This window comes from Oryctolagus cuniculus, chromosome 4 (assembly GCF_051225735.1).
Source record: "Oryctolagus cuniculus isolate XC-2025 breed Fujian yellow rabbit chromosome 4, ASM5122573v1, whole genome shotgun sequence".
NCBI lineage: Eukaryota > Metazoa > Chordata > Mammalia > Lagomorpha > Leporidae > Oryctolagus > Oryctolagus cuniculus.
The window spans coordinates 82,931,491-82,946,482 of record NC_142870.1 but is presented as its reverse complement, the minus strand read 5'-3'; the positions used below and the strand labels follow the sequence as shown (position 1 = coordinate 82,946,482).

The 14,992-nt window shown below is 42.7% G+C and overlaps 1 protein-coding gene across 18 annotated transcripts; it reads left to right on the top strand.

Annotated features, from left to right (window-relative positions):
* Positions 1 to 17: 17 nt before the first annotated feature.
* WDR53 (WD repeat domain 53) lies at positions 18 to 14,016 on the top strand. 18 transcript variants are annotated; one of them, XM_089331932.1, is made up of 5 exons: positions 18 to 53; positions 3,864 to 3,901; positions 3,977 to 4,044; positions 5,931 to 6,426; positions 12,591 to 14,016. In XM_089331932.1, exons 4-5 carry the CDS (start codon positions 5,947 to 5,949, stop codon positions 13,185 to 13,187), a joined length of 1,077 nt encoding a protein of 358 aa, XP_089188058.1. In that variant the 5' UTR covers positions 18 to 53; positions 3,864 to 3,901; positions 3,977 to 4,044; positions 5,931 to 5,946; the 3' UTR covers positions 13,188 to 14,016. The 18 variants fall into 18 exon arrangements, with proteins under 18 accessions (XP_089188058.1, XP_051674918.2, XP_089188055.1 ...); XM_051818958.3 differs by adding an exon at positions 644 to 779 and having other exon boundaries at positions 18 to 70; positions 3,864 to 4,044; XM_089331929.1 differs by adding an exon at positions 644 to 779 and having other exon boundaries at positions 18 to 92; positions 3,864 to 4,044.
* Positions 14,017 to 14,992: the final 976 nt, after the last annotated feature.

Sequence of the window (14,992 nt, the reverse complement as noted above, 5' to 3'; positions counted from 1 at the left end):
CGCTCGCGGGTGAGGTCATCACGAGGCGCCGAGGAGGGGAGCGGGAAACGCAGGTACGAGGCTGTCGCCGGTGGGTTCGGAGCTCTCCTCCAGTAGCTTGTTCTCTTTGTGGTAGCAGCCTCGCGTCGGCTTTCCTGGGTGGCTTTTCTTATGAAGTTTCTTGCGAGAGTTAGGTCTCTGCTTCCCGCGGCAGCTTAACGCATGAAACTTGCCTTGGTAGCTAGTTCCTTGTTCCGCCACCTTCGGTATGGTTATCTTTAGCCTAGGCAGCTGAGGCAGTCTCTTCTTGGCCTGGCCTAGTCGTTCTCCCCCTGTATCGGTACTTAAAAGAACTGATGTCCCAGCTAGCGTTCGGAAAGTAAGATGGCTACATCTGAACACCATCCCACGCCCCCCCACACACACCAAAAAAAAAAAAAAAAAAACTGGATAACTTAAAGTGCCATTTGAGTACTAATTAAACGCTACAGTATTTTGGACAAAATGTGGTCTTTCCCAGATCACCACTTAGTAGGCAGATTAAGGCAGTGGGCGAAGTATTCAATTAAATGTTTCAGTAGAATGACGTGGAGGCTGTAATTACAGGTGTTTTCTTGGGAGGAGAAGAGTTTGAGCATTATTTGATCATACTGCGTTTCCCTAGGTGGCCCCCAGACAGCATTTTAAGGACGTTTAGTAAAAGGGTGACCACCACTTGATCCATGATGTGAGCCAGGCACTTCCCGATAGTCGGGCCCTTGACCCATTTTTTAATCTAATTCCCAGAACAACTCTATGAGGTAGGTAAGTGTAATAATAGGTTTGCAAACATCCTTCCTAGTCGGCTCCAGTGTTTTGCCTCCTTTATGTGGGTGCAATCCATTTCTTGGTCTATGAAGAACAGCTAGCTTTCAAACTCTGATGTAATTACTTGTTTTATGACTTGCTGATGTCTTCTTTCCTGGTGTCTTTTTGACCAAGCTCAGTAACCCACATTCTTTTCATTCTCGGTAATGCCAGTGGTACAGCCCTTTAATTGTTTTTGATTGATCTCCAGCTTGACATCAGGAGGAACTTGTGAAACCTGGAACCTGTAGAGAGGAGTTGGCCTATACCGGCTATAGTGGTGGTGACTCTTTCAGGTGATATTTCTTGAGTTTGGACTAAGTTTTACCTGAAAAGACAGTTGTGTTTCTTTTAAATCGTCCAGGGTTTGGAGTCGTCCATCTGAGAAGGGGGTACAGAACCATGCAAGATGAGCAGGTTTATGGGCATGGGCACTTGAAAAGGGAACTGGGTGAGTGGAGACAGGAGTGAAGCAGAGGAGTGTTGAGAGTACTGACCTCCGAGCTGTTAGCAGCTCTGATCTTTCTTCCTGCGTGTAACAGTGAAGGTGAGGGGAGCCTGCGAAGTGCTCACGTCATAATTCTGCTGGTAATCTAGTCCAGTTGCTGAGGTGACTCAGTGGCAGGCTCTCCCCCAAGTAACCCAGGTAGGGTTTCGAAGTAGGAAGACATTACCTTTATCACTTCCTTTTCTATTTACAGATCTTTCACCTGCTTATCCCCCTCCCCACCAGGCCTGCTCCCCGTAGTCAGTGGCACTCCACCCCTGAAAGGCTCTGAAATACCCCTACCCTTTCCTCCCCCACTCCGTCATATCTTTGGGTGTTAGAAAGAAGGAATATATTATCTAATTAAGTCATTCCCAGTGGCACATGACTGACCACTGTGACTCTTTAGGTAACATCGGAAAAAAGAAGCTTGTTGACATGAGCCGTGACTGTGGGGTGGTAGCACTTAACCATTTCTGCTAGGCTTTCCAGTCCCAGAAAAAAAAAAAAAAAAGAAAGAAGAAAAGAAAACAGTGGCTTGCCAACTCAATCCTAAAAGATTGTTCTGATTTAGCTCCAATTTAATGATTTTTTTCCACTACCCTTCCACCACAGCAGTTTGATTAACACGTTGATGATGGTCTTTGGGTATGTTTCAAGTGATAGTACTTTCAATTTTACAGACTAAGCAATCACATGATTTTGGAGGATGTGATTAAATTACTGATCAGTATTCTGCATGAGGAACATTGACTAAAATCATTAGCCTCACATGGTATTTTGGGGGCTTTCCCAACTTTTTCTTAACATTCCCAGTAATAGGTTAATAGTTGAATTTTTCTGACAGGTAGATGACAGTAACTATTGTCCATGTGTCTTAGAAATCAGAAGTTCAATTCGTTTTTCACTCAGGTGCATGCAGTTTAAGGCAGAGCTATTCTTGAGTCTTGTGAGAACAGAACAAGAGTTCCTGCTGTTTCATCATGGAAACATGTATAGGAACTGTGTTGTTTATAATAATCCCTTTAAATACAGATTTCACTTATTGCCTAACTTCTCACATTTTGGGGGTAGACCTTAAACCAAACATGCCTCTAAAATTGGAGTACTCTTTCCCAGAAAAGAATTAGAAAATCTCTGAAACTCATGTCTGCCAGTCAACATTTATTTGGATCTCCTGTGGGTAGATTTGTAATGAAGAAATAGAAATCCTAAAAACTTGCCTCATTCTTGTCTTAAAGAAAACCTAAAATTCCAAAAGGGATACAAAATCTGTATGCCCACAAATCAGCAAATCTGAGTGTAGAGGACAGATTTCCTGACTTTACGGTTGATTCATCATAGCAAAATTTAGGAAAGAAGTGATCAACATCCTAAAGGTTCATAACAATTAAAATTACTTATAACTTCAATTGCCTTTTAAAATAGTTAACTCAGATTTCATATTTTAAAGTAGGATAGTGTTGCATGTCATATAAGTCACTGTGACACTTTCTAAGCCGAAATAACATCAATACCTTTCACTTGAAATTATGTTGTGTTCTTGTTTTCTTGGTCTGCCTGGGAATTTTACAAGTCTTTCTTACAGCAAGAGTCAAACCACCAGGGCTCCCTGTCTTTACCTCCTTCTCTGACTCATTTCCTCTCCAAGCCTCTCCTTAAAATCTTATTTGCTTCAGTCTCTATCTAATTAGTTTCTTCTGTATACTAACTCAATGCTTCTGCTGAAATAAAAATGTTTATGTTTTGCCCATTTTGTCATCTTGATGAAAATTGCTCTGTGTGTTTTGATGACCACATTTCTGTTACTTGAGTTACTAATAGATCAGGAATTTTTTTTTTCTTTTTGTTTAATCATCTAGTGATTGTGTGTGCCTGTGGGGGTGGTGCTAAAAGTAAGAGGAAATAAACAAATTTGTGTTAGGAATGGAAACTTTAAACAAATTGCCAGATTATTTTAAATGATTTTTCCAAACAATATTAGAAAATCTATCCTTGTACCATTAGACTAAATTCAGGATTCTCATCTGAAAATAGTGGAGCAGTTCTGGTGATTTTTCACTTGGTAAATTCTTCCTATGTTTATAAAATGAAAAATTAAATTTGTCCAGGTGGATTTGTTTGCTTCCTTTCACCTGACCATTAGAGTTGTATGAATTGTGGTGATTTTCTTTGTTGCCTTGACCAATAGCTGGTTAAGGCAGGGTGATAATGTGTGGCAATTCTAGTCTATATATTTGGAATTCCTAAAGGATGAGGAATCTAAATCTTGTACTTAAGTCCTGTTGTGTAAATGTAAGTAGATGATAATATAATTAAAAATAGGTGAGTATATTTGAAGTAGTAATGAATTGGTAAGTTTTTGTCATTACTTGTATTTGCAAAGAATACTAATAAGTAAAACTTGTCAAGTGAAGTTATTAGAAAAGGGTCTTCATTATTTAAACATTTGGGATCCTTTTAATTAGATCCAATGCTCAACTCTAGGAGCCAAGAGATCTTGGTCAAATTATTTAGCATTTCTAAGACTCAGTTTTATTATCTGTCAAAGGGACTGAAACCAGATAACCTACTGAATGAATCTCTGAGGTAAGACCCAAGGGTCTGCATTTTCAACCAGTTCCCCAGATGATGATTAGTGTGTCACAGGTTCTGAAATTCCAGCATACATCAGGAGCACCTGGAGGATTTACCAGACACACTGCTGACCCACACCCAGAGCTTCAGATTCAGTAAGTAGTTCAGTCTCTTGGCTCTTAGAATTTGCATGGGATCTCATATAAAGGGATCTCAAATGTTTAAATAACGAAGACCCTTTTCTAATAACTTGATTTGACAAGTTTTATTTGTTAGTATTCTTACTTTTTTTTGTTTGTTTGTTTGTTTGAAAGGCAGATTCAGAGAGAGGACAGAGAGATCTTCATCCACTGATTCACTCCTGACATGGCCGCAATAGCCAGGCCAGGGCAGCCTGAAGCCAGGATCCTGAAACTATCCCAGTCTCTCACATGGGTGGCAGGGGCCCAAGAACTCAAAACATCTTACACTGTTTTCCAGGAGCACTACCTGGGAGCTGAATCAGAAGTGGAGCACCCAGGATCTGAACTGGCATTCATACGGGATGCCAGTGTTGCAAGCAGCAGCTTAATCTGCTCCATCACAATGCTGGACCCCCCAACAATTTATATTTCTAAGTTCCCAGGGGATGCTGATGATGCTAATCTGGGGACTATACTTTAAGAGCACCCATATAGTATATATATATATGGTACTTCTTTGCCATGGCCTAATAAAAAGAGGAAGAGTAACAACAGGAATATCTGTCAAGCACTATTACGTAACAGGCACCGTATTATATGTGCTTTACGTATACATATAGTATCATCTAATTTTCAATGACCTTACGAAAGAATGTTATTCTCATTTAGTAGAGAAGGAAAGTGAGTCACAGAGTTTTAGTAACTTGCCCAAAGTCATCCAGCACAAACCTGAAAAGTCTGTCTTCAAAGCTCACTCCCTAACACATTTAGATAAAAAGTATAATGATCATGTAGCCCTTTCAATAAAAGAATTTTTCGAAGGGCTAGCACTGTGGCGTAACAAGTAAAGCTGCCTCCTGCAGTGCTGGCATCCCATATGGGTGCCATTTTGAATCCCAGCTGTTCTGCTTCCCATCCAGCTCTCTGCTATGGCCTGGGAAAGCAGTAGAAGATGGCCCAAGTCCTTGGGCCCCTGCACCCACGTGGGAGATCCGGAAGAAGCTCCTGGCTCCTGGCTTTGGATTGGTGCACCTCCTGCTGTTGCAGCCATCTGGGGAGTGAGCCAGTGGATGAAGACCTCTCTTTTCTCTCTGCCTCTGCCTCTCAAATAATTAATTAAATTATTTTTTCCTACATTTAAATATAAATATTGTTTATTTTAATGTTCTCATGTCAAAGACTGGAGAGATTAGCTTACCTGGTCCCTAATGGCAGGGGAAGTCTACTTAGGCATTTGCCAGCCAGTACACAACTCTGTATTCAACTGCCTTTGGTATACTTGATCTTTTTTTTTTTTAAAAAAAACATTTAATTATTTGAATGGCAGAGGTACAGAGAGGGAGAGGCAGAGAGAGGTATTCTATCTGCTGGTTCACTCCCCAAATAGCTGCAAAGACTGGAGCTGAGCCGATCTGGAGCCGGAAGCTTCTTCTAGGTCTCCCATGAGGGTACAGGGGTCCAAGCACTTGGGCCATCTTCTACTGCTTTCCCAGGCCATAGCAGAGAGCTGGATGGGAAGTGGAACAGCTGGGATTCAAAATGGCACCCATATGGGATACCAGCACTGCAGGCGGCAGCTTTACCCGTTATACCACAGCGCCGAATTTCCCATGCCATAACAGAGCTGGATCAGAAATGGAACAGCTGGGACTTGAACTGGCGCCCATATGGGATGCGGGCAGTGCAGGCAGAGGCTTAGCCCACTGTCAAAGTGCCAGCCCCCATACTTGATATTTAAATGTCTTTTTTATCTTTATTATTTGTTGAGGGTTTTTTTTTGACATGTCTTTTTAAAAAAATATTTAAATGATGCATTGATAACACGTGAGATGATAGCTCCGTTTCTGGCCCCTTCACAGAGTCTTCTGGACCGTTATGGCAGTCAAGTGGACTGGTGGACATTCCTCCCCAGTGCTCTGCCTGAATGCAAGTAAAGAAGGGCTGGTGGTGTCTGGAGCAGAAGGCGGAGATCTCACGGCTTGGGGTGATGATGGGACTCCATTAGGACACACACGGTTCCCAGGGGCTGATGATGTTACCAGTGTCTTATTTTCTCCTTCCTGCCCCTCCAAGCTCTATGCCTCACACGGAGAAACAATCAGCATACTGGATGTCAGGTCCCTCAAAGGTTGCCTGGACCACTTTCATGTGAATGAAGAAGAAATCAATTGTCTTTCATTGAATGAAACTGAAAACCTGCTGGCTTCTGCTGACGACTCTGGGGCCATCAAAATCCTAGACTTGGAAAACAAGAAAGTCAGCAGATCCCTGAAGAGACATTCCAATATCTGTTCCTCTGTAGCTTTTCGACCGCAGAGGCCTCTGAGCCTGGTGTCGTGTGGATTGGATATGCAGGTGATGCTTTTGCAGAGAGTACTTGGGTAATTTCCAAATGAGATTTGCTAACAGAATCAAATTATTAATCAGGCTAAATATATCTCTGCATTTTCTATTCTCTGCTAACATGTCTTACTCATTTATGAACCATAAGCTTTACTTCTACCCTAACAAAACCTCATTGATTTTATTCACAATGTAATCATCAATCTTTTAATCTTTCTTTCTCTGTGCCTTAAGACATTCCTGAAACTTGAGAATTCAAATACTTGATTCTAAACATCTATTTAAACAAAGGGGATTGCTGAAGGCAGAGTTGATCTACCTTTTCTCTACAAACTCTGTTAAAAAAACAAGTTGGAGGAGATAGGTTTGTTTTCACTGAAAAAATTACTTGAAATACTGTGTATTGATGACCAGGGTCAGAGCTAGTTTTTGTTGTTTGTTCTGTTTTGTTTTGTTTTGTTTTAGAGGAAAGGTTTATTGTTGGATGGGGGAAGCCTGATGGGGTATGAGAGAGTAAGAGAGAGAGATTAGGAGAGAGCTCAATGCTGGGTTTCGAAAGGAGCATCACAGGTTGGCCCAAATCCAGAGCAAGGCCATCAGGAAGGTAGGTATATCTAGAAACCCCGTTATATGGGAGCTGAAGAAGTTTAATTCTTAGTTGTCTTTATGGGAAAAAAAACCATGTTGGTCTAAACAGCCAAAGTCATGAGGAAGCAGATTTTGGTTTAATGAAGAGTTTTCGAGCTGGCGCCGTGGCTCAATAGGCACACCAGGTTCTAGTCCCGGTCGGGGCACCGGATTCTGTCCTGGTTGCCCCTCTTCCAGGCCAGCTCTCTGCTATGGCCCAGGAGTGCAGTGGAGGATGGCCCAGGTCCTTGGGCCCTGCACCCGTGTGGGAGACCAGGAGAAGTACCTGGCTCCTGGCTTCGGATCAGTGCGATGCGCCGGCCATTGCGGGATGAACCAACGGCAAAAGGAAGACCTTTCTCTCTGTCTCTCTCACTGTCCACTCTGCCTGTCAAAAAAAAAAAAAAAAAGTTTTCAATAGCTCAAACTTTCCCATAGTGGGATATGCTCGCTCCTGAGAGTACAGCTGAGCTACCTTAGGCACTTAGTACTCGCCAGTGCTTTAGTATATTATTTTAAATTTGGATCATACCTTCCCAGGTAGTTGTCCCTTTTTTACAGATGAGGAAATAAATTTAAATTAAATATCCACACAACTGCCTGACAGATTCAGACCTTATCTCTGACTCCAAAGCTGTGTTTTTTTTCTTTGTAACATGAGATATTTAAGCAGAATATCATTAGTTGGGAGGAGGTGGCTTTTAGAAAGAGAGCCATTGTTTTTTAGTGACCTGCTCAGTACTGTTGTAGGTATTTGATCTGTGTTTCCGATAATATACAGTATCTTACTTCTAAGACTCTGTGTTCCTTTTAATGGCATCGAAGATTTTGTCTTTGCATCTTCTTGGCCAGTGGGCTTTACTACCCCTTCCTCCACCTTGCCCACCTCTTATAATGAAGGAATTGATGTCTGTTTTTTTGGTGTCACAGTGATTGTCCCTTGTCTCTTTCAAGCTGCTAGCATTTGGTAGATGGGATCACTGGGTATCCTGCAATGCTGTGACCGTCCCCAAATGATAATGTCCTGCCAAAAATGTCTGTAGGGCCTCCTTTGACAGTCACTCTCCAAAAATTCCTTTTCCACTCCTAGTTCTTGACCACGCGCTTTACAGGCCTTCTACCCTGTACTGGTGATAATCTGCCTAAGTAGTGGGCAAGAAGCACCTGCACAGCCAAGTGCATGTCTGTTGCAGGTAGGCAGGTTGTACAGTGTCTCTGACAAGTTTCTCTCATCCTTCAGCTATACCAGTTTTTCTTTGCTTATTAAATCAGCCATTAGGTATGGCAACAATTAAGTATGCAATGGTGGTGACACCTGTCCTCTTCAGATTAGATAGGGAGTGGATATCCAGAATTTACCATTTTGTCTCTAGTTCTAGGCAAGACATTTTAAGAGCAGGCAGCTGATAGACAAAGTCTAGGAAACAAATATGAAAAGAAGGTAATTGCATTAGGTAATTGCCCATTTTGATTTTCCTGGCAAAAAGTGCTTAAAGTTCATTGTGGATTAACTTCTGCACAGTATCTGAGACAGCACAACCATTCTTTTAAAGGATTACTTCCTTAACTGAAGCAGAAACTATAATTTTGTCCACAGTTTTCTAATTGAAATTTCCTTCTACACTATTACTCTAAACCTTAATAATAGCTGGCCTATGGGGCAGCCCAAGAATGTAAGTGTAATAGTGGGAATTCTTAGTAGATTAATTCTGAGTATTTCTCTCAGTAAACAAATTTTATCTCAAGGAAGGCAAGAATTAAATTACTGCCATTTTCTATACATACCTGTCTTTGTTATTAAAGAGATGGTAAAGTTATTTCTTTTGATTTACATTGATTTAAATAACTAGGCAAAGTGCATAGAGGCAGAGACCTTTAGAACAAAGTGATTTAAGACACTTAAGACTACCAAATTTTTTATTAAACAGGAACAAAATAATATGTATGTAATATATAAATAGTAATATTAAATACCTGTGTATCTACCCTGTGTAAAGACCTTTGGAAATTTGAAACGTAGCAGGCTTGTTGATTTCACTCCCTCTCCCCATTTCTGCATCTGAAAACAAATGATGCAAAGGTTTGTTCTTTTTCAGAGTTTGTAAGATCTCCTCTGCCAACATGTGGGGATCAGGATGGTTGGAGGAGCGCTTTTTATCTTTTTTTTTTTTTTTTAATTTTTGACAGGCAGAGTGGACAGTGAGAGAGAGAGACAAAGGTCTTCCTTTTGCCGTTGGTTCACCCTCCAATGGCCGCTGCGGCCGGCGCACTGCGGCCAGTGCACTGCGCCTATCCGAAGGCAGGAGCCAGGTGTTTCTCCTGGTCTCCCACACGGGTGCAGGGCCCAAGGACCTGGGCCATCCTCCACTGCACTCCCTGGCCATAGCAGAGAGCTGGCCTGGAAGAGGGGCAACCGGGACAGAATCCAGTGCCCCGACCGGGACTAGAACCGGGTGTGCCGGGGCCGCAAGGCGGAGGATTAGCCTATTGAGCCAGGGCGCGCTTTTTATCTTAAAAATGAATCTTTTAATAGGAAAGAAATCCTTTTGTAAGGGGAGGAGTTTTGAGCAGGACCACTTTGACGGAATTGCAATCACGTTTGAACATATGCCAGCTAACTGTTTTCCTTTGATGTTTCAAGGGTCCCCAAGCCCCAGGCTCTTTCATTCTTCAGTATCTCCAGCTGTCTTAGGGTGGTAACTGCTTGAACAGCTGATTGAAAAAGTGAGTGTGAAACATCTGGAAGTCTTTGGCAGTTGGGAAGAATAAAGAAATGTAAAGAGAATGTCCAGGCAGGAACAATCTGTAAATTCTCAGTCTTGGAAATGGTTCTGAAGTGGTAGAATCTGGTGACTGTTAACCAGATGATTTAAGCCAAATACAAAACTGTTTGAGTTGCTAAAAGCACTTGGGTGCAGTTGGTGATTGAATGCCTTAGAAGGACAGAAAATATAATCCAGGCATTACAGGGGCTCTATGTGAAAGATCATGGGGTGCCTGTCATTAATTAAGCTGCAGATTCTGGAATGTTCATTTTCCTTACGTTCAGATTTTTTATACAGAATTTTCATGTCAAGTTTCAGCACTCATTCATTTGTGTTATGTTTTCTGATATTTTTTACTTTAGCTTATGTTAACCACTACATATAATAGTATAAATCCAGTCAGGAACAGACTTTGTCTAGTAGGAGCAGAATAGAAGTTATTAGATGTGACTACCTCTGAAACTAGGCCAATGGGAGTACTCATAAGGAAAGTTACCTTGAAAAGACCAAATCCTTTATAGTATAGTGATGGTAATCTTGTTGATTCAAATCAGTGCTTTATAAAAAAATATATTTATTTATTTATTTATTTATTTGAGAGGCAGAGTTAGAGAGATAGAGGTCTTTGATCCCTTGGTTCGCTTCCCAGATGGCCACAACTGCTGAAGCTGAGCTTATCCAAAGCCAGGAGCTCCTTGGGCCATCTTCCACTGCTTTCCCAGGCCGTTAGTAGGGTGCTGGATCGGAAGTGGAGCAGCCAGGACTTCAACCTTAATCTACTGTGCCATAGCACTGGCCCCCAGATCTGTGCTTTTGACTGCATAAACAAGAGTGTGTCTATCCTAGTGTCCGTTAAAATTGTGAGTTATAATTCAGAGATGATACTGAATGGTAAAGCAAAGTTGTCTATTCACTTTGAAAGCACAAGTATTAAGAATATTTTTCTCTGGGGCCAGTACTGTGGCGTAGCAGGTAAAGCTGCTGCCTGCAGTACCAGCATCCCATTTGGGCTCTGGTTCAAGTCCCAGCTGCTCCACTTCTGATCCAGCTCTCTGCTATGGCCTGGGAAAGAAGTAGAAGATGGCCCAAGTCCTTGGGCCCCTGCACCCACGTGGGAGACCCAGAAGAAGTTCCTGGTTTCAGATTGGCCCAGATCCAGCCATTGCGGCCATCTGGGGAGTGAACCAGCAGATGAAGACCTCTCTCTTTGCTTCTGCCTCTCTGTGCCTTTCAGATTAATAAATCTTTTTTTTTTTTTAATTTTCAAATTGACACAGGAAAAGAATGAAATCAGTATAGTGTAAAATCCATTTAAAAAATTTTTAATCAGTTTTTAAGATTTATTTATTTATTTGAAAGGCAGAGTTACAGAGAGACAGAAGCAGAGAGAGGGAGTGAGAAAGTCTTCCATCTACTGTTTCACTCTCCAGATGGCTGCAACAGCTGGAGCTGCACCACTCCAAAGCTGGGAGCCAGGAGCTTCTTCCGGGACTCCTGTGGGTGCAGGGGCTGAAGGACTTGGGCCATCTTCTGCTTCTTTCTCAGGCCATAGCAGAGAGCTGGATGGGAAGTGGAACAGCTGGGATTCAAAATGGCACCCATATGGGATGCCAGCACTACAGGCATTGGCTTTACCTGCTATGCCACAACACCAGCCACTAAAATCAGGTTTTAATTACCATTTTGTTTAAAACAATTTAAATCCAAGATCATGAAGGGAACAACAACAAAAAAGAGCCAAATAATATATCAGGATGTCAAATTATCAACAAACGTGTTTGGAATTTCTTCTCCTTCCAAAGAGTTATGCTAGGCATTAGCAAAGATAGATTAAATCTTCAAGAAACTGACAAGCCTGTAGTGTATGTCAGTTAATAGAACTTGGGGCTGGCGCCGCGGCTCACTAGGCTAATCCTCCACCTTGCGGCGCCGGCACACCAGGTTCTAGTCCCGTTCAGGGCGCCGGATTCTGTCCCTGTTGCCCCTCTTCCAGGCCAGCTTTCTGCTGTGGCCAGGGAGTGCAGTGGAGGATGGCCCAAGTGCTTGGGCCCTGCACCCCATGGGAGACCAGGATAAGTACCTGGCTCCTGCCATCGGATCAGCTCGGTGCGCTGGCCCCAGCGCGCTGGCCGCGGCGGCCATTGGAGGGTGAACCAACGGCAAAGGAAGACCTTTCTGTCTCTCTCTCTCTCTCACTGTCCACTCTGACTGTCAAAAAAAAAAAAAAAAAACTTGCTATAGGAAAGAGGGGGAGTGGGCTGGCCAGATCGGAACATCTTTTTGCAGGACAGAGATTTGAGCTTAAGCCCCTTTCTGGGTGGTTTGGGTAATGTAACAGAAAGGCATTCTAGATAGATGTTATTTCAGTGATATTCCAGATTTAGTTTCTTTAGCTGATGTACCCTGCATAGAATTAAATTAACAAATTTCATAATCTTTCATCTTACTTGGAGAGTTGAGGGTGGAAAGACATTTAGAAACTAGCAGCTGCTTAACAGTTATACTGTAATGGGGTTTGTTAATCAAAAGTTATGCAGGATCTTGTTTTGCAAATGCCGTCTTCCCATCTGCATTCTAGTTTTAGCTGACATATTGTGATAGTGTCTGGTTTTATCTCTTTTCAGTATTGCTTGGAACATATTCTACAGATTCTCAGACTATTTGATTTCTTTCTTTTCTTTTATTTTCCTTTTTGTTGTTGTTGTTGTTAAGATGCTGAATAAGAGAGTAGTTGAGAAAATGGCTAGCATTCCGTGTGAGTCTGTAACTCCCTCTTGTTTACAGGTGATGCTGTGGAATCTTCAGAAAGCACGGCCACTCTGGATTACAAACTTACAGGAGGATAGAACAGAAGAAGTGGAAGGCCCACAGTCACCTGGTCAGCTCTTTAACCCTGCTCTAGCCCACTCTGTCTCTGTGGCATCGTGTGGCAATGTTTTTAGTTGTGGTGCAGAAGATGGTAAGGTCCGAATCTTTAGGGTGATGGGAGTCAAGTGTGAACAGGAACTGGGATTTAAGGGCCACACATTGGGGGTATCCCAGGTATGTTTCCTGCCAGAATCCTATTTGCTGCTTACAGGAGGGAATGATGGGAAGATCAGGCTGTGGGATGTGAGTAGTGAAGTTGACAGAAAACAGAAGAGCCCTACGAAACACGCCCACAGGAAGAAAACTAAAAGAGCAACTTACACCAAGCAGGGTAAAAATGCTAGTGCTTCAGTAACAGAAGAGGAAGACTCTGGCAAAATTTCACCAAAGCTAAATATTGAACATGGAGAAAAAGTGAACTGGCTTTTGGGAACAAAAATAAAGGGACATCAAAATATATTAGTAGCTGATCAAACTAGTTGTATATCTGTATACCCCTTAAATGAATTTTAAATCCAATAAAAACAGGTTAACAGCTGGCAAAACTTTTTTTAGGTTAAAAAATTCCAGATTCTGGGGCAGACATTTGGTATAGTGATTAAGACGTTGCTTTGGATGCCTGCAGCCCACATCAGAGTGCTGGGTTTAAGTCCTGACTACTTGCTTCCTATCCTGCTCCCTGCTAATGTAAGCCCTGGGAGGCATCAAATGATGGCTCAAGTACTTGGGTCCCTGCCACCCTTGTGAGAAACCTGGGTGGAGTTTTGGCTCCCGGCTTCAGCCTGGCCCAGCCCTGGCTGATGCCTGCAATTAAGAAGTTAACCAATGGATGAAAGAGTGTTCTCTCTCGCTCTCTCTGTCAAATAAATAATTCTTTTAAATTCTGGATTCTGGGGCTGGCATTGTGGCACACTGAAAGCTACTGCTTGCAATGCCAGCATCGCGTATCAGAATGCCTGTTTGAAGCAGTAGTGCTCTGCTTCAGTCGGGCTCCCTGCTGATGTTCCCGGGAAGGCAGCAGAAGGTGGCCTTGGGTCCCTACCATGTGGGAGACCCAGATGGAGTTCCATCCTCACTTCGGCCTGGCCCAGCCCCAGCTGTTGTCACCATTTGGGGATGAACCAGCGGATAAGATGTGTCTCTCTCTCTTTGCTTCTGGTCTATCTCTTTCTCACTCTGCCTTTCAAATAAATAAGTATTTTTTAAAAACTTCTAGATTCTTCATTTGAACTGTTTATTGTATGCAGAATCATACCATTCCATTGTATAAATGTTAAGACATTTGGAAAGGTAATTGGATCATACTCCATGTAGTAAATGACATTAAAATTTGGAATCACTATTCATTGAGTACTGACTGTGTTCTACCCATTTTACACATATTTCATTTCTTAATACAAACCAGTGAAGGAGGTTTTTCTCCTGTTTTAGTGGCTTGGGAATCCAGACTCAGATGATAAGCCACGTAAGGATGCAGGAAGATGGCAGGCACCGGGACTTGCCTGGACAGGACCTTGACTGCTTTGTGAAGCCTTTCTCCTTGGGAAGCCCACCTCCTGACCCAAATGCAGCATTAGTTACAGCAGTTGTTGTCGAAAGGAGGTTTACCGGGGCTGGTGCTGTGGTGCAGTGGGTTAACGCCCTGGCCTGAAGTGCCGGCATCCCATATGGGCGCGGGTTCGAGACCCGGCTGCTCCACTTCCTGTCCAGCTCTCTGGTATGGCCCGGGAAAGCAGTAGAAGATGGCCCAAGTCCTTGGTTCCCTGCACCCATGTGGGAGACTGGGAAGAGGCTCCTGGCTTCTGGCTTTGGATCGGCACAGCTCTGGCCATTGCGGCCATCTGGGGAGTGAACGATTGGAAAAAAAAAAAAAAGGGAGGTTTACCAAGCTGGAAGAGGAATCTGTTTTCCTGGTTGTGTAACTTTCAGAGGCTTTGCTCACGGTCACCTCCTGCTGTGTTTCTGAGAAAGGGGTTCCAGGATAGCTGAATCATGTGGGGCTGTTAGGCAGCGATCCAGGACATGATGCTGGTGGGAGCAATGAGTGGAAGTTGTAAATGATTAGAAGATACAAGATAGAGCAAAGGCCATGCGTCATGTGTAAATACAAGTTTCTTTTCATCGTCGCCTCTGCACGTTCTTGCATTTTTTTCTAATACTGCCTACTCGTAGAGAGTTTTGAAGGGATAATCTGTTTACCAATACCCTTGTTTATGGGGAGCTTTTTTAGTAAGCTTTTCTAATTGGGACTTATGTTACAAATGGCAGAAATCAAATTCAAATTGGCTTTCAGGGAGTAGAGAGGAATTCATTGACTC

Coding starts and splice junctions, on each gene's coding strand:
- WDR53 (XM_017347016.4), top strand. CDS start 3,941: ATGATGATTAGTGTGTCACAGGTTCTGAAATTCCAGCATACATCAGGA. Junction 4,045..5,930: donor CACCCAGAGCTTCAGATTCA/GTAAGTAGTTCA, acceptor GCCCCTTCACAG/AGTCTTCTGGACCGTTATGG. Junction 6,427..12,590: donor CGTGTGGATTGGATATGCAG/GTGATGCTTTTG, acceptor TCTTGTTTACAG/GTGATGCTGTGGAATCTTCA.